Source organism: Vidua chalybeata, chromosome 9 (assembly GCF_026979565.1).
Source record: "Vidua chalybeata isolate OUT-0048 chromosome 9, bVidCha1 merged haplotype, whole genome shotgun sequence".
Taxonomy (NCBI): domain Eukaryota; kingdom Metazoa; phylum Chordata; class Aves; order Passeriformes; family Viduidae; genus Vidua; species Vidua chalybeata.
Window position 1 is genome coordinate 14,983,044 of NC_071538.1, and position 16,989 is coordinate 15,000,032.

Sequence of the window (16,989 nt, forward strand, 5' to 3'; positions counted from 1 at the left end):
TTTCCCAGCCTTCCCTTCCCTCCAACCCCTCCAAACACAGCAACAGAGCCCCACTCAGCAGCAGATGCAGGGGAAGCATCTCAGAGCTGCCGGACTCCCAGCACAGTGTGGCCATGCCAGCCAGCTCTAGCTGTGCTGAAGCCAGAGCAGCATCTAGGTCAGGCTCAGAAGAAAACAAAAAGCAGACAAGCAGCTGTCAGCTAGGACTGGGGGATGCTGACACAGTAACCCTATCAAAACAGCTCAGCCCCAGTGCAGCCCCCCTCCTTTCCTGTGCCACAGGAGAGCTTCCTATGGATAAACAGAGCAAAAAAATACAGGGAACAACTTTCAGATGGCTCCTGAAGTGCAGCACCTGAAACTGGCAGCTGTCCACAGGCTTTTAGACCTGTCAGCTGGCCTTGCCTCCAGCACCTGCACCCTCTTGCCTCCCTGAAACCCCTGTTCACAGCTGGAGGTGTCTCTCTCTGGCACTGGTTATGCACAAACACAAGCAATGATCTTTTTCAGCTACACAGGCAACCCAGAGCCCTGCAAAACCCCACTGCATAATAAACAACAGTAGGGGTACAAAAGGATTTTCCAGGGACAGAATCTTCTTCATTAAAACCATCAGAAAAGTGTGCCAGGCACAGTCTCACCAGACTGCCCTAGCTACAAGTGCCACACGTGATGACCTCCACTGCAGGGGACCTGGAAAGGCTTCAGCCCTCTGATTTATGACATAACCAGCTCCTCATGCTGTTCCTAACCCCAGCACTTATCACTGACTGACTCAGAATGGAGTCAAACCCTGACTTAAATCAGTATTCAGTATTATTAATAGAGCCATGCACAAAACCTGGCAGGTGGAAGAACTCAGGGCAGTAGGAGCATCACTCATCTGCCTGCATCACCACTGACAAAGCGGTTCTACCCACCTGGCTCCCACCAACCCTACTCCCAGCAAAGCCCATCCTTCCTTCACTTTGTACCCCACAGACCTTCCTGGAAAAGACTGACACAGGAATGCTCTAAGCTGCTGAATCTCTGTGTTTTTTTCTGATCCCACCTCATGCCTCTTCCCCTGTTCAGGGACTGTGCTGCTGCCCTCCACCAACAGCTCAGAGCCCCACTGCAGTCCACAGCTGCACCTTCAGAGGACACTACTGAGATGGCAAAGCCTGCAGAGATCAGGAGAGGCAGAGGCAGGCTGGGGGAAGGGAGATGAAGCATCCTAGAAGGCATCTCTGCCTCCTCCCAGGCACTGGGAGACTAAACCCCGAGCAGCTTGGCAAGGATGAGCTGCCTCCCGGCACAGCCACACCTCACCCAGCCTGCGCCGGGTGCCCCCCACCCTGGCACTGCCCACCCTTCCCGGGCAAGTGTGCGCCTCATTGTTGGGCAAACAAAGGAGCGGTTTGTGTCTGATGAAAAGAAAGGGAGTCAGAGGCATAATCATCCAGCAGCCCTGGATGTATGCAGATTAAGCTGCAGAAGGTTGCATGAACGTAGTATTTTCCAGACATCAGTTAATCCCCTGGCTGTGCTCTCTCTCCCTGGTAGAGGTGGGCTGTGTCTTACCTGCAGCCACAAAGACAACCAGCACCCAGTGACAAACCTGACATCCCTGATCTGACATCTCCTGTGAGGCCAGGCAAGCTACTGGGAAGGGTTGGGTGTGAAAAGCTTTCAGAAATGGCATAGTGGTGGGCTTAGCAGAGCTGCACTAACCATTGGACATGATGATCTGAGAGGTCTTTTCCAACCTAAATGATTCCATGATTCTATGTGCCCACCAGCACGCCCATGAGTATTGCTTTGGCAAGGATCTCAGTCTATTCTTATAGAGGAAAAATGAGGACACTGGGATTCCCACTAACTGTCTCAGGACCAAGCAATGGATGTCTGTTGGATGTCTGGCTACAGGGTAAGTGGAAGAGTGATGCACTTGCTGTTTGCCCTTCAGGGATGCATCCTCTGCTGCCCTGCCCCCATCACCTTCAAGGTGACTAAGGGAAGGTTTTTGTCCAGCTGCCCTCCTGGGTGTGCTCACTGAGGTGCCCTTTTAGTGTCTGTGATGAACCCCAGGTCACACATCAGCTGCTCAGAGCTCATCCCAGCAGCAGTGTGATGCCAGCAGGCCTTGGTTTGCCGTGGCCATTCCCTGGATCCCAGATTTCAGCAATCAGCCTCACTCCTGCTGCCCTGCAGATACTTTGAAAGACCTTGAGCTTCAGCAGGAACAAAGGGGTTGGATTCCTGGTTTAAAAAGGTATCAGTGGGCCATCCACGCACTGAAGGCTTTTCGCAACCGTAATACCCAATAATTCCCAGCACCTGGCAGAAGTTCCTTCCTTCCCTGTCTAATAGAGACACAGAAAATGGGCTTCACATTGATGCAGCTGGTTCAGTAGTCAGGATCAGACCCGTGGGCTCTCCCTGCCCAGCGCTGCAGCTGGCGACCTAGAGGACGCCAGTCAGAGACACACACTACCCCTCCCTTCTGCTCCCATTCCTGCCACATCATTTTCCCTCCCGAGCTGCCCCGGCGGCTCCCCCTCCAGCCCCACGTCCCGGACCCCGGCAGCGGCACGGCGGGCAGGCACAGGGGACGCCGCCCGCCGCCCTCGCCGGGCCCGGCACCGCCGAGCAGGTGCCCCCCCGCTCCCCGAGCCGCATCCCCCGCAGCACCGCGGCACCATCAGCATCCCGCCGCCGAGCCCCCCCCCGCCCCGCCACGGCCACGGCCACCGATGGGCCGGCGGCGTTCGCTCACCTTCTCCACGTTCTCCACGGTGAAGTCGAGGCCCTGCGGCGGCGGCGCCTCCGCCCTCCGCTCCATGGCTGCGGCGGCGCTCAGGAGGCGGCGGCGGGCGGGCGACAGCGGCGGCGCACGGGCAGCCGCATCGCGGCGGGACCCGCCTCCCCGCCTCGACGGGGGCGGCGGCACCGGGGCGGCGCGGCTCGGCGCGGCGGTCGGGCCGGGAGGCGCCCGCGGGACTCCCCGAGCAGCCCCAGCGCCCCGCTCCGCTTCTCTCCGGCCCCGCCTCGCCTCTCCCCCCGGCCCCGCAGGCGCGGCCGGGCAGCCCAGGACCTGCCGCAGCGCCGCGCCGCACGCCGGGAGCGGTAGTCCCGGCCCACGCGCGTCCCCTGCCGGGCACCGGGAACGGGTACCGGGAACGGGCACCGCGCACTGGCACCGCTCCCCGCGCGCGGGGCGGGCAGTGCCGGCGGGAGCCGCCCGCAGCACCGTTCCGCAACCTCCCGCTGCCACCTCAGGGGCGTCCCCGTCCCCGTCCCCATCACGGGCACACGCAGGGCTTGGACGCGCAGCCCATCGCTTTATTGCTACAGGAAAAGGCGACTGTACAAAAATAGAGATTATCCCTCAAATTTTACAAATAATAGAAAAAGGGTGCGGGGTGCACGGGGCGCTGCCCAGGGCTTCAGTGCAGCGCTGGGGTTAAATTACACCCGGCCGCTGGGGGCCCAAAGTCATAAATAGGAGCTGCCGCTCGAGAACAATAAATAAATAATTTAGAGTAATAAATAGTTTAGTGCCACAGCACCACGGAGCAGCGGGGGGACCCTGCCACTACCCTGGGAACCAAGCAGGGGTGGGGGTCCCAATGGGTGTCTATGACCGAACACCCTGCAGATACTAGGGGCTGCTGCTGGTCCGGGTGCAGACCCCCCACTCCACTCTGGTGCAAATTGGCCCCACTGCATCCCTGCCCTCAGGGACACCCCTTCCCTGCACCACTGACCCCAGGGTGCCCGAGGGGACAGGGAGGTTTTGCCCCCTCTGAAGCTTGGGTGATGCTTGTCCCCTGGAGCACAGGTGCAGGAGTGCTGTTGATGGACACTGGGCTGGCAGACCCTTGGGAGTGATACGGATGGTCCATACTCTCTTCAGCTCATCTCCCAGGGGTGAACCAGGGCACCTGGGCAGGACCCCATGTAGCTGCTGGCACCAGCTGCTTGGCACTGAGCAGGAGCGGGCTTGGCCACCCACACCTCAGTCATGACTCCATTTCACCTCAGTTTTTTGTGGCCACGTAATAACAGGGGCACCAGCCTCTGCCAAACCCTTGTTCTGAGCAACAGTGCCACTGCATGTGGCAAGCTGGAGTCTGTCGGCATGTGTCGAGTTGGAGCCAAGCCAGCGGCCCCCTCCTCAGCCAATACAGCTGCACTCAGCTGCTGAGAGCTTCTCCACTGTCTGCCATGTGTTCTCCACATCCATGAAGGAGACAGCCTCATAGCGGGTGGGTCGGCAGCAGGGGTGGCTGAGGACCCGCTCCTGTGGCCCCGGGGCGATGAGCTGCTGCCGCAGCAGGCTGCCCAGCGTCAGGTCATAGTTGCTGCGTGCCCGGTGGCAGGACCCGCTGCAGTACTTGAAGAGCACGATCTCGTCCGAGTTGAAGCCCAGGCCCAGGTCACGCACCTTCACCATCAGGTTGCGGATGTGGCAGTTGCGCCCACGGGTGCGCCGTGGGGGTTTCCCCCCGGCCTTTTTGGCTTTGCTGGCACCTGGCGGTGAGCGCTCAGCACGCAGCAGCAGGTCCTCCGCCAGCTCTCCGGTGCCTGGGATACCTGTTGTCGCGTTGTCCCCTGCACATGGAGATGGTGCTGTCATGACCTACCCTGCACCCATCGCCCTCCTTCTGAGCCTGCTGATCCCTGCTGTGACCTACAGATCCCTCCTGATCACCCACCATGGCGATGGCTGGTGCCTGAGAGGATGCATGAGTGTGTGGGAAGATCCTTCCAGCCAAGAATCTTCTCATCTTCTAATTTCTAGGGCTCTGCCACATGCCCAGCATGAAGCTCAGGGCCCCCTGTGTTGAGATCCCCTCAGCCCAGCCCTATAGTGCAGCCACAGCCCCACACAGGCTGGGGCTCCCCACAGTAGCTCCCAACCTGCCCATGCCCCACACACAGGACTACCATGCCCAGGTGGGGGGCCTGTCCCAAAACGCACCGTACAGCTGGCTCCAGGCAGCAGTAAGTGGTGCCTCCACACCATCCTCCACAGACAGGCTGGCAGTGGCCATGCCCCGTGGCGTGGGGGCTGCGTCCAGCGTCTCGTTGCAGTGTGGCGTTCGCAGGGTGCCTGTGGCCAGCCCAGCCAGCAGTGACAGGATGGCAAAGAATCCCCACAGTGTCCCCTCCTGCAATGAATCACAGCACAGCAGGGTCAGCCCCGACCAGGGTCCCCACACCAGGAATGAGGCTCCAGGAGCTGGGGATGGGTGGGGATGGGGTCATGTAGTCCTGGCCATTGCAGCCAGACAGACCTGGGCTCACCTTGGGCTGCAAGTGCGTGGCAGGTCCTGCAGGCCTTCGCTCTGGTGGCCCCTGTTGCTGGTCCATGCTAGCTGCAAGTACAGAGGTTGGGGTCAGGGCCCACACACGGTAGGTATAGAGCTGGCTGGCTGGCAGTTGGCACATGCCTCCTGCCCTGGCCAAGTATGCCACCCCCTCCTTCGCCCCCCAGAACCTCACAACACCTCCTGCACCCTGTTCACGGCCCACCCCTACCCCTCTCCTCTCCTGGCATAGCCAGGCATCCTCACCACACTGAACACCCAAGAGACTGGGCAGCTTGGGCAACCCAGCCTTTGTACAGCACGTCTCCTCAGGGGCAATACAGCCGTGTCCTTGTGTGAACAGCCTGGGATGCCAGGCTGGGCTGTGAGGCAGCGGCTGGGGCTGGGAGTGCTGCGCAGGGGGGCCCTTTCCCATGGCCCTTCCCTGGGAATGTTTTTCTTGCTCACAGTGGGAGCCTGACCTTGGAAACTCCAAATCCATTAGCACAGGGTCCTTGGGTGCAGCCACCCCTTGGCCCTACACTGGCTCCCCAGGCTGCTGCCTGTGCCAAGCTGGGATGTGCAACCCAGCAGCATCCAAGCAGCCTGGATGAGTGGGACTGCAAGGGGCAGGATGCTCAGACAGGTCTTGTGGGGACATAGCAGAGTATGGAGCACCATGCTGGGCTCACTGAGTCATTCACCCCAACACCACAGCTTGGCATCCACTGCCCTGGCATGCAGAAAGGCACTGCATCCTTCCTGTGCATGGTCCCAGCGAAGCAGCAAGCATGGTCTCAGGGGAGCAATGTTTCCCAGGAGGTGCTGGGGCAACTCCCATCTGCAGTCACATCTTTGCCTCCTTCCCCAGCTCCTCCCCACAGTGCAGGGGTGCCCCAGTGTCCAAAGCTAGGATACCCTGGCTTTGAAGGGCTTTAGAAGTGGTTCCAAAAGGGGTTGTAACTTCCTTGTCCCATCTGCTGCATATTCTGTCTCTCAGGATGGGACTGTCCCCTTGGAGCTTAGTGACATTCTGCATTCAGGAGTTCCTCCATCCCCTCTATGATTTCAGCTTTGCCCCAGCATGGCATGCCCTTTACCTTTCCGTGGCAAAGGAAGCAACAGGGGATGGGGACATGCTGAGGAGAGCGCTCCTGACCAAAAAAAAAAGTGAAAGCACATGTCTGGGCACTGCTGGGACAAGAAAAAATAATTTCTTCCAGTCCCTCTAGCATCTCAGGGGATGGTCCCCAAGTCCTAGTTGTGGAATCTGATGCCACCCTGCACTGGCCACCCTGTGACACGGGTCTGTAGTGGGCGCTGCCAGGCCCATGTGTCCCCTCTAGGGGCCGTGCACCAGGCGGGATGCGCCCCCGGTGCCGACAGGGCTCGCACCGGCCCCCCCGGCCGCACCAGCCGCCACAGCCTGGCCAAACACAGCCCACGCTGCACTTCGCTCCCGTGGTGGCCCGTGGCCCCACGCCAGCCGCTGCCGCCAGGTCATGGATTTCCCAGGCTGGCACCTCCGGCGGGGCCAGGCGAGGGTCCCGCGCCCTGCTGGAAAGGGACGGAGTCCCCTGTCCTCGCTTCCGCGACCGGCCGCCCCGCTAAGGTCCCTCGGCTCCAGCATCGGGGGGACGGGATAGGAAGAGGACGAGGGACGGGACGGGACGGGACGGGACGGGACGGGACGGGACGGGACGCATCAGCCGGTGCAATTCAGGCTTCTCCCGTCCGGCGGCAGCACGGCCCCGAACTCTGCAGCGGCGGCGCTGCCGGCGGGGCGCCGAACGAGGGCAGCCTCCCTTCGCCACCGGGAGCCCCAGAGCCGAAGCGACGGACTAACACAACCAGTGCCTTCTCAGAGTCGGGGCCCCGTCCACGGGGCAGCTCCTCGAGCGCGCAGGACCGCAGCCCACCCCACAGCCCCGCTCGGCATTGGCTTTCGTCCAGCGAGGGCAGGGCTGAGCTGAGCACCTGGGCACCCCACGGGGGTGCCAGACCTGCACACTCCACAGCAGATCCCCATGTCCCATACGGGGAAATCTGGCTGGATCTGCCCCATACACGGCTGCCAGAGCCCTGCCGGGCGATTCATAGACACAGGAGGGTTTTTTTCCCAGGGTCGGAACTGAGCCCATCCATGTGAGCACCTGTCTGGACCGCGCCACATGTGTCCCCCGCCCGGGGCTAAACAACAGCAATATTGATGCAATCCCTGAGCAAGCCACCTCACACTCACTCGTGCAGAGCCCGGCGAGAGCCCCGCTGCCTGCCCTGTGCACGGGACCCTGAGGGAGGATGTCCCGTGGCTGCAGCAGGCCCCCGGGGGAGGCAGCAGACACTCGCGAAGTGCATCCACGCGGGCCTAGCGGGTGCCCCAGGCCCGCGGTGCGCGGGCTCTCGGAGTAACCGTGTCAGCCCTGCAGGCGCGGGTCCCACCTGGAAGCACGGGGGGATGCCCAGAGACCCCTTCGGGCACCTGCGGGCATCGGCGGAGGCCCTGCATCCCTCCGTGCTGACCGTGGTAGAAGAAGTGATGGGGGTCAGAAATCACCCCCACGTATGATGAGGAGGGGGCACCCGTCCCGCAAAGCCTTAGAAGACTGGGCTCGGACACGCGGCAGAGACCAAACTCGGCCCCAACTCAGGGACAGCAGAGCCGGGGGACATAGGGTACCCCCGCCCCTTGCCTCTCGCCTGCCCACCGCCCGGGGAGCACACCTGTCCGACGTGCCCAACGGGCCGGGCGGCAGCCCAGGGAAGAGGCGGGAGAGTCCGTCCCCGTGCCCCTCGGGCGCCCGCAGCGGGGTGCCGCCTGTCCCCGCCCCGGCAAGGAACCCCGGCCCCGCCGCGGCCCCCAGCGCTTCCCGCCGCCGGGTCGGGCTCGGCACCCCGGTAGCCGAACGGGGAAGACTCGCCCGGAGGCGGCCCGAGACCCCTCACCGACCCGCGAGTATTGCCGGGAGGTGGGCGGCGAAGCGGGTTCCCCTCGTCCCCCCCGTAGTCCCGGTACGAGCCTCCGCCGAGAGTCGGGGCCGCCGGCAGGCTGGGGCGGGCGCTGTCGCCCGCCACCCCGGCCCGCACTCACCGTGCCCGCGGTGGGGACCATCCCCCGGGCCGCCGCTGCCCCGCATCGCCTCCGTTCCCCGCCGCCCCCCGCCGCCCGCCGCCGCTGCGCCGGGGCGGGGCGCTGGCGGGGGCCGGCGCTGCCCCGCCGGCACCGACTCCCGCCGCTGCTCCCGGTGCCGCTCCCGCTGCGCCTCGGGGTGCGGTGGCGGCGGCGGCAGGCGGACGCGCAGTGCGGGGCACCGGCGGCTCCATCCCGCTCCCGTCGTCGCTACCGGTGTCAAATTCCAGCCACCGTCACCTGACCGGCGGGGCGGGCACCGGCACCAGGACCCCGGCTCACACTGGCACCAGGATACCAACCGGCACCCCGATCCGCACGTAGTGGCACCGGGACTCCGACCCGCACGGGCGCCTGGACCGCACCGGGATCAGGAGGGCACCGGAATCCCGCCAGCAGCAGGAGCCACAGCCCAACTCGCTTCAGCACCGGCTCTTGCCGTGATCCGCACCGCCTCCGAGCTCCCGCGGAAACTCGCACCCGCCGGGAACAGCACCGGGACCCCCGCAGGCAGCCGACCCCCGCTACCGCCACCTGCCCGTCGGCCGACCCCCGGGCAGGCGGACCCGCAGCCTGGACGGACGGACGCCCCGTGATCGGTGCTTCCTGCCCCGACAGCCCGATCACAGCGCTACCAGGATGGACACACGGACACCCTCGGAAAAGGGTTCAGCCCTTCCCGGAGCGCTCCGGGAGCAGAGCCCCATGGGGACCCCACGTCCCGCGTCGGAGGGCAGAGCCTCGCGGGGAACCCCTTGCACACGTGGGGATCCGGCGGGGATGGGTTGTCGGGTAAGGTCAGGGCCATTCCGGCAGCGGCGGGACCGGCCGGCGTCCCAAGCATCCCGAGCTGACTCGGGTCACCGGTGTGCCTGGCGTTCGTGTCCGGCCGCGCCGGAGGAGGAGTCCGGTCTCCCGCCCGCCCGCGCCCCGCACCACGGGGCCACGGGGCCCCGCTCCTCGGCTGGGCCGCCCGCCACCGGGCTCCTTACCTCTGCCGCCGCCCTGCCTCCCTCCGCCGGGGCCGCCGCTGGCCCCGGGGACATGGGGGCTGGCTGGCGAGTCGAGCCGAGCCCGTGCGAGTCTTTACGTCACCGCCCGGGCCCCTCCGCGTCCATCCCGGGGCTCTCGAGTGCTCCTTGCGAACGTGCCAAATCCCGGGGCCGCCTCCGCTCGGCCCCGCTTCACACGTGCTCCCCTGGCCGGAGCTGATCGCCGGGGCGCGCCCTGGGCCAGGCGAACCCCCCCGGGTCCGGCCCTCATGGCTGCGGGGTCCGAGGGCGCCCGGGCGGGCTGCGTGCCCCGCTGTGCCGCCGGCCGTGTCACCTGCCCCGGCGGCGCTCCGCCGCCTCGGCGCTACTGCCCGGGCTTATGCAACTCCCTGGCTGGAGCGGGGCCAGCGGCTCGGTCGCCGGCCGAGCCACGGCTGCACGCCCAGGTCGCTCCGACCCCGGGCCACCCGCATGGCTTTAACCTCCTTCCCGCCGCCCGGCAGCCTGGGCCCCGCGGTCCTGCGGAAGGGTCGGATGGCCGCTCCTGCAGCCACCTGCGGAGCCGCCGCCTCGACTGCTCTCATCTCCTCGGATTATCCAGCGCGGGGGTGACAACTCCCGCGTCCTCCTGCGACATCACCTGCCAGGGAGTGTGAGGGCACAGGTGGCGCCCACTAAGCCGTCTCTGCCACCGTGAGCAGGGACAGCTTTACCTGTCCTGGAACGGCGGCGTGTGGCCTCGGCTCCCCCCTTTAACCCCCACTCCTGTCTTGGCACATGCATCTTGACCTAGTCTGTGGCTATAGGTGGCTCCCTGACTGCCAGCGGGACTGCGTGGGAGCACGGGCTCTGCCGTGGGACTGGTGCTCCACGGCCATGGCCTGGGGCTGCTCCCATCTCCCTGGCAGCTGAGATGTCCTACTGGCATCGGAGGCAGTTCCCGTGGATGCCTTGGCCCAGCAGAGTTTTGGAGGACCTGGTGCATCCCTGCTGTAGAGAAACAGGTGGAAGTGAGTGACAGGGAACAGGATCCTCTGCTTTGCAGGGCTACAGACTAATGTAGCTGCCTGCTTGGAAAATTTCAATGTGAGTGGCATGTCCTGTTCCAGGTTGCCTGGCTGTCCCCATGGAGATGGGTCTGGCCACAGCCTTGCCCATACTAGGGAAGCTGCCCAGGAAGAGAGGGCTGCCAATGAAGGGAAGGGCTGCCTCCCCCACTGATAACCCTCAGGGCTTGGAGACAGCCTCGGGTGCTGGCTCAGCAGAGGGGTTACCCCATCCCCTCCCACCTTCCCTAGTCTTCATGTCCGCAGGACACGGCCAGGAAGTTCTGAGGATGTGATGCTGGTCGTATGCAGGGAGCTATGTGGGGCATGGCACAGGGTATCCAGGGTACCCATACGGGTGAGCCCACAGTGTCCCCCGTCATGTGGAAGGGGTGGTTGTGCAAAGCCTGGCCTCTGTTCTCTTCCAGGTGTGCCCCTTCAAGGCTGCTATCCCAGACACCAGCTCCCTCCTCTGCCCTTTCTTCTTGTCTTTGGAGACATAAGCCTGCAGCTGCTGTCTGCCCCACTAATGTCCTACCAGCAGCACCTTCTCCCTGTCCTCCCACAGCCATGGTGGCAGGGGATGGTATGTCCCAGCTATGTGCCTCAATCCTAGCACTGCTCTCCCCTCTTGGGCTCCCATGAGTACTGGCTCTACCCTGGGGCATGCTGGGCATGGCTCAGGCTGCACAGGCTACTGGAGTGCAGGGCAGGGTTCCAGCCCCACAGGTCTCCAGACAGAGGGGTGGCCTGCTCCCTGACTGCTACTGGCACTGCCTGGTTTGATACCTCCCAGGGCACTGTCTGTGCCAGACTGTGCTCCTGCACCCCTGGGGCTGGGGTGCCCCCAGGTGCCTTGTCTGGTCTGGAATAAGCCCTGCTGAGCTGAGCCAGAACCTGCTGTGACATCTGTCCCTAAAGGTGCCACCCTTGCGTGTGGCAGGATGGGGGTGATGCAGACCAGCCAGATGGCAGGACCGAGCATGTTGTGACTGCTGTCTGAGGCCATGGCCGGGTGTGACAAAACATACGTGGGAGAGAGCTGTGACGCAGGCCACGTCCCATCTCAGCAGTGACATGGCTCTTTCAGGGATATCTCAGAACAAGTCTCTGTCTCAGATGACCTGAATGTCCTTGTGTGCCCTGCCCAGGCTCTGTGCTCTTTTCTTCCTCTGCCCTCCCACGGCCAGGACAGGGCATGGGCCATCCCTGGGGCTGGCTCAGCCAGATGGCAGTGGTGGCCCTGCTCTTTAAATGCTAGGAGAAGAGGAGGGATGGAAGGAGGATATAAGCTCCTCCAGCATCTCCTTGAAACCTGCAACCATGCATCAGGGAGGGCTGGGCAGTTGCTTCTCTGGTGCCCCATTGGTACTAACAACAAACCACCCCTTATTTAGAAGGTGGGAGGTCTGTCAGACCAGTCACTCACCTGGAAGTAGCCTTCCCGTGCCTCCAAGTGATGGAACTGTCTCCAACATATCCTGTGGCTCTGGGAGCCTGGTGGCATCACCAGGGCTTGCCTAAGGGGTTACACTCTTCCAGCTGGGACTTGGCAGGTATGAGAGCTGGACACAGCCTCGGTCCCTGGCTTCCTAGGCTTCCTAAACCATTTCCTTTTCCAGGACACTGTGGTGAGAAGGTCACTTGGCTGGACACCTGCCTTTGTCAGGGCCGCACCCAGCCCGATTGCTGCTGTGACCCTTGGCAGGAAGACATCCTGCTGGCAGGGAGTCCCCAGGAGAGCAGTAAGAGTCACAGGCAGCTTGTCACGGGCAGGACAAGCTCTGATGCCTGTGCCTTCCAACATTAAATGGAAGGCACTAAATGAACCCAACCCGCAATCCCCTCTCCCACCCCTCAAAGTCACCTGCAAGGAGGAGCACAGCCCTCTCCCAGCACCAGGCCAGTGGCATTGGCCAGCTGCAACTCCTGGCAGCTGGATCACTGTTCCAGAGGAGTCAGCAGTGAAATCAGGCAGGGGACAGCCCAACCAGGGGAATCCCTCTGCCTCCCATAAAAAAGGCCCAAGGCAGCAGAAGAAAGAGGCCAGCCAAGCTTGTTTGATAGCTTTATTGCTTCTGTGATATGACTGAATTGATGTGACATAAGCCGGCTTGGAGGAGCCTGCAAGACTCTTACCCTCCCTGCCTAGAGGGAAAATTAAAAAAAATGCAGAAACTAAAACTAATTTTAAAAACTCATTGAGTTCTTGCATCTTGGCTTGGTACAGTACCGGCAAATGCACTGGCCTTTTCAAGACCCTGTGCAGGCTGTGCAAGGAGCCAGAGCCCAGAGGGGCTGGGCTGTGACCCCAAAGGGCACTGAAGGACACATCTCTAATACTGCAAGTGACACACGCTCTGACCGAGAGCACACGCCATACTGGTGCCCATGGAGCTCGGCGTGGTGGCTGCCTCCCTGCCAAACGCTTGGGAAGCCCTTGCCTGTGTCCAGTTCTGCCCATACCCAGCCCAGCTGCATCCATTTGACACAGATGGCCCTGTCCTGACACCTTCCCCTGCTCCCAGCAGCGCTCACACAGCATGGCCAGGCAGGGCCTCTCCGCTTCTCCCTCCAAGGAAGGAGACACTGGAAGCCCAGAGACGATGGGATGAAGAATGCTGGGCTGGATCCCACTGCTGCCTTATGCTACCTTGCCATGGTGCTTACCTTTGGCACGTGTGAGCTCAAGGCCACAGCACGGCCAGGCCTAACAGGGTGAGCTGGTGGTGGGAGCCCAATGCCAGTGTGGTGGGCACTGACACAAATGCACAAGCAGCTCATGGTGTGGTCAGCACAGCAGCAGCAGCTCTCCAGCACCTCCTGTCCTCCAGAGCAGCACATGCAGGCTGCCCTGCAGCTCCCCAGACCTGCTCTCTGCACTAGCTGGAGCAAAACCCACTGTGGTCACTGGCCCCTGATCTCCCTGTGTTTCCCTGGGCTGTCTCTAGGCAGGTTCCCTGCCACCTGAGTGGCCTTTCTGCACCAAAGCGCATCAGAGGCACCAGGCAACCCTGCTCTATATTTAGGCTGTGGAGAATTCCCCTGGGCTCTCCCTTCCGATCTGACAAGGTGAGTCACTGCGAGGGAGAGGCCAAGACTCACATCCGTCCCACTGACCCTGCTCTGACCTGCGTGCACTGCTCCGAGCTGCCAGGACTGCAGCGATTCAAGGCGGGAGGTGGCTGCAGGTGCACGTGGGGAGGCAGCCAAAAGAATGACACCCAAGAGCAGAACCCAGTGCTGTGCACTGCTCCTGGAGCTGGGGCCCCATCACCTGGCCATGGGCTGCTCTGTGGTGTCAGTGAGCTAGAGGAGAGTCTTGGTCCCCAAACGCTCTTTCCTTCTACATGCCAGTGGTCCTGACCCACCGCAGTCACTCTGGGCCATGCACTCATCTATTCAACGTGGACTCTTCTGCCTGGAGACCCCTGTAGAGGGGAGGGCTTGGAGTCACCTCCCTGGTCTGTAGGAGCAACTTCCCATCAGGACCTGTTCATGGCTGTGGCGGAGAGCTGGGATGACAGGGAAGGCTGAGCAGTGGCCATGCTGTGTCCTTGGACCTGGAGCCAGTGAGTTGGAAGATAAAAGTGTCCTGGAGCTTTGTAGTGTTCAATAAACCAATTGAATAATCCTCTGTGGGGGTCCCAGCAGAGACACCAAAGGCTCTTCCCTCCTCCTTCGGGATGCAGCTGCCCGCTCTGCCATCTCGGCTCACTGCAGCCCATGGATACAGCCCTAGGGCTGTCATGGCAGCTGGTTAAAGCACCAAGACAGAGAGAGAGAGTGGGTGTCAACCCTTCCCCAGCCATAACCTCAGCCAGGTCCAGACCAAGCATTCCCACTGCCAGCATGGCTGGGACTCAGCAGAAGATGGTCACAAGTCCAGGCTGACACCCAGGAACTGCAAAGGGAGAGTTGCCTGGTGAGAGCCATGGAAATTCAGTCCCAGGGAGTCCTTAAGAAGGAAAAACAAACTGGGAGATACTTAAAAGGAGTATCTGCCACAGCATATGCTCAAAAACCTGCTGCAAACCTCACAGAGCATCCTGAAAGGAGGCATGTCCCTGGGGGAACAGGAACTGCCTGGCTGGGAGGCCAGAGCAGTGGGGATGGGATATGGGAAGGGTAGAGGGAAGGAGAGCCTTCCAGCATGCCTTCTGCAGCCCAAAAGCAGCAGGATCTTTGAGCTGCTCCCAGATGACAAGGGAAACAGCAGCCACAACAAGAAGCTGGGCAGGACTTGTCCCTGAGCAAGCTCCTTGGCTACAGGCACAGCAGGCCGGAGAGGCTCCTGAGGGAGGCATCCCACACTGGTCTGTAAGCAGCAGTCAGTGCCACGTCCTGGGAGCTGCCTCTGCCTGCAGCCTGATCTCAAACCATTCTGTACAGTTTGCTTGTCTGCCCCACGCCTGGGTCACTGCCTGCCCCTCCTGCACACCCCCTTGAGGGTCTCAGGTCCAAAGCCACAGTCCCTGCAAGTCAGCAGGTGCAGAGTTGGTCTAGGGGAGCCATGTGAGCCCTGCTCTGAGCATTCCTTGCACATGCCAGGGTCGTGCTCCCTTCAGTCCAGAGCAAGGCAGACTGCAATCCTTGGGCTGTGTCAGACACAGTGCCAGGACCCTGAGCCCAACCCATACCCCTCTGGGATCCCCCTCCACTGACCCCAGCACTGACTGGCTGTGCACCAGTACCTTGACACCCAGGTACTGGGACAGTGCCTGTGGGTGCACTCCAGCCTGCTCCAGGCTAGGAGAGCACAGGAGCCACTTTCCACATGTAATTGCTCATTCCCTTAGCAACCTCTCTTCTGCCCATGCTCTTCAGGTGGATGAGACCACCCTGCTGCCCTTGCACTTGGCCACGTTGATCAGTTTATTCCAGCTCCTCTGAAACACGTATACAAATCAAATGTGCAAATAGTGCATCTTGAGACCAAGTGGGCAAAGGAAGGACGTGCTCCTGAGAGAAGGAGGAGCAGCAGTGCTAGAGCAGCATGGGAGGAGCTTGGAAATGGAGTGAGCAGGGGCCAAGCAGAGGGTGAGAGTTCCCATCAGGTTTCATTATCATTGAGGTCACACGTCGCTTAAATAAGGAACATGATTGAGTCTGGAACGTCAAACAAACATCTTCAGCAGTCTGCTCTCAAACTGTAAAGCTTGAGATCTCTGCTCAAGATCTGACCTCCTTCCAAAGAATAAATTACTCCCCTCCCACACAAAACCAAAGCGAGATGCTGTCCAGAAACAGTGACACAAGTCTGCACGGACTCTTCAGGGGCCCTGCACAGCAGGCACAAACCAAGAGGCCTGGAAACCTTGAGCACAATGGAGCAGGCTCCTCTGCATCGTGACAGGCAGGAAGGTGGGGAGGGTCTGCTGTAGGTGGAGAAAGCCACCAGCTCCCTGCTCCACCTCGGGTTCAGGGCAGAGGCAGAGCAAATGGCTATGGAAAACACAGCCAAGTCAGTGGCTGCTGTTGCTGCCTCTGTGGAGGATACGAGGAAAAATGCAGAAAAACAAACCCATGTTCATCTCCATCCAGAAGCTCCAAGTGGAGAATGAGAGGAAGCCATTATTCTCCCTTCAAATCGTAGCAGCACCAATGACACTGAAGTTTTGGATGGATTTGTTTTCCTGGGGAAAGGTCAGAGGCTGGTGACAATGCAGATGGAGCATGAAGAGGCCAGGTTTTTCACAGGGCTGTGCGCAAGCAGACTTTGCCTTGTACCTTGGTATTTCTAGTATGGTTCCAGCAGAGTCTTTTAAAAAATAATACTTTGTACATTCAGGCTTTGCTGCCTTGGGGCAGCATCACCTCCCATTTGGCACTAATCATTTTATTCACAAACCTTTCTTCTCTCTCCTGAGTCTTTCCTGTCTAATTCAGGATGTAGAAGATCTGTCTGCGATGCAGAGTTCAAGAACTGTCCACTCAGCCCCTTGCCCACCTCCTGCCAGCTCTAGGCCTAGAGGTGGGAGATGTAACCCTCGTGCAGACTGGCAATGCAAGAGGGTCTTCCCAGAGCACCTGGGCATCTCTGTGTGTCTTCAGTGAGGTGGGATTCTTGCAGGGGGCTGCCAGTGCCTGCTCCCAGAGCTGCAGCGTGTCTTCGTCTCCTCCCTTGGATGCAGTGGCTGCAGCCACTCAAATCCCACTGGTTAGGTCAGTGATGACTCGGGCTTTCACCAGCTTTCTCAGAAATTCCTTCTCCCGCTGGATGTTGTGCGTCCAGGACTGAAAGAAAATGAGAGAGACTGGTCAGCAACTACCCTGGCCAAGCATGTTCCTGTCCCTCATGCCTGGGAGACTGTCAAAGACACAGATCCTGCTGTAGATCAGAACAGCTCTTGCACACCAAGGACCTTCTTTTATGTAAAGCTGACACAGTCAGCAGGGTCAGACCCGTGTACCTGAGGTAGAAAGCTTCCCCATGGGCTGGGGGAAGTCTTTTGGCATGGTAAGATCTGGGCAATCCTGGTCCCTTGGGCAGATGTGCCCTCCCAAACTACTGCACACAGGAGTCC

The 16,989-nt window shown here is 61.2% G+C and overlaps 3 protein-coding genes across 9 annotated transcripts in view; all 3 read right to left on the minus strand.

The window, feature by feature from the left end:
* IPO13 (importin 13) overlaps positions 1-2,908 on the minus strand; it is a 31,590-nt gene extending 28,682 nt beyond the window's left edge. Inside the window, exon 1 of one of the 2 annotated variants that reach the window (XM_053950049.1) lies at positions 2,759-2,908. In XM_053950049.1, coding sequence (XP_053806024.1) covers positions 2,759-2,824 — 66 coding nt within the window. In that variant the 5' untranslated portion in view covers positions 2,825-2,908. The remainder of the gene's footprint in view (positions 1-2,758) is intronic. The other variant, XM_053950050.1, reaches the window with a different exon arrangement.
* Positions 2,909-3,328: 420 nt separating this feature from the next.
* ARTN (artemin) lies at positions 3,329-9,575 on the minus strand. Its single transcript, XM_053950070.1, has 4 exons — positions 9,417-9,575; positions 5,293-5,363; positions 4,967-5,156; positions 3,329-4,596 (listed from the first exon to the last, which is right to left on the minus strand). Exons 2-4 carry the CDS (start codon positions 5,356-5,358, stop codon positions 4,160-4,162), a joined length of 693 nt encoding a protein of 230 aa, XP_053806045.1. The 5' UTR covers positions 5,359-5,363; positions 9,417-9,575; the 3' UTR covers positions 3,329-4,159.
* A 2,943-nt stretch (positions 9,576-12,518) lies between these two features.
* ST3GAL3 (ST3 beta-galactoside alpha-2,3-sialyltransferase 3) overlaps positions 12,519-16,989 on the minus strand; it is a 173,114-nt gene continuing 168,643 nt past the window's right edge. For all 6 annotated transcript variants that reach the window (XM_053950059.1, XM_053950061.1, XM_053950060.1 and 3 more), the window contains one exon: positions 12,519-16,699. In XM_053950059.1, coding sequence (XP_053806034.1) covers positions 16,610-16,699 — 90 coding nt within the window. In that variant the 3' untranslated portion in view covers positions 12,519-16,609. The remainder of the gene's footprint in view (positions 16,700-16,989) is intronic.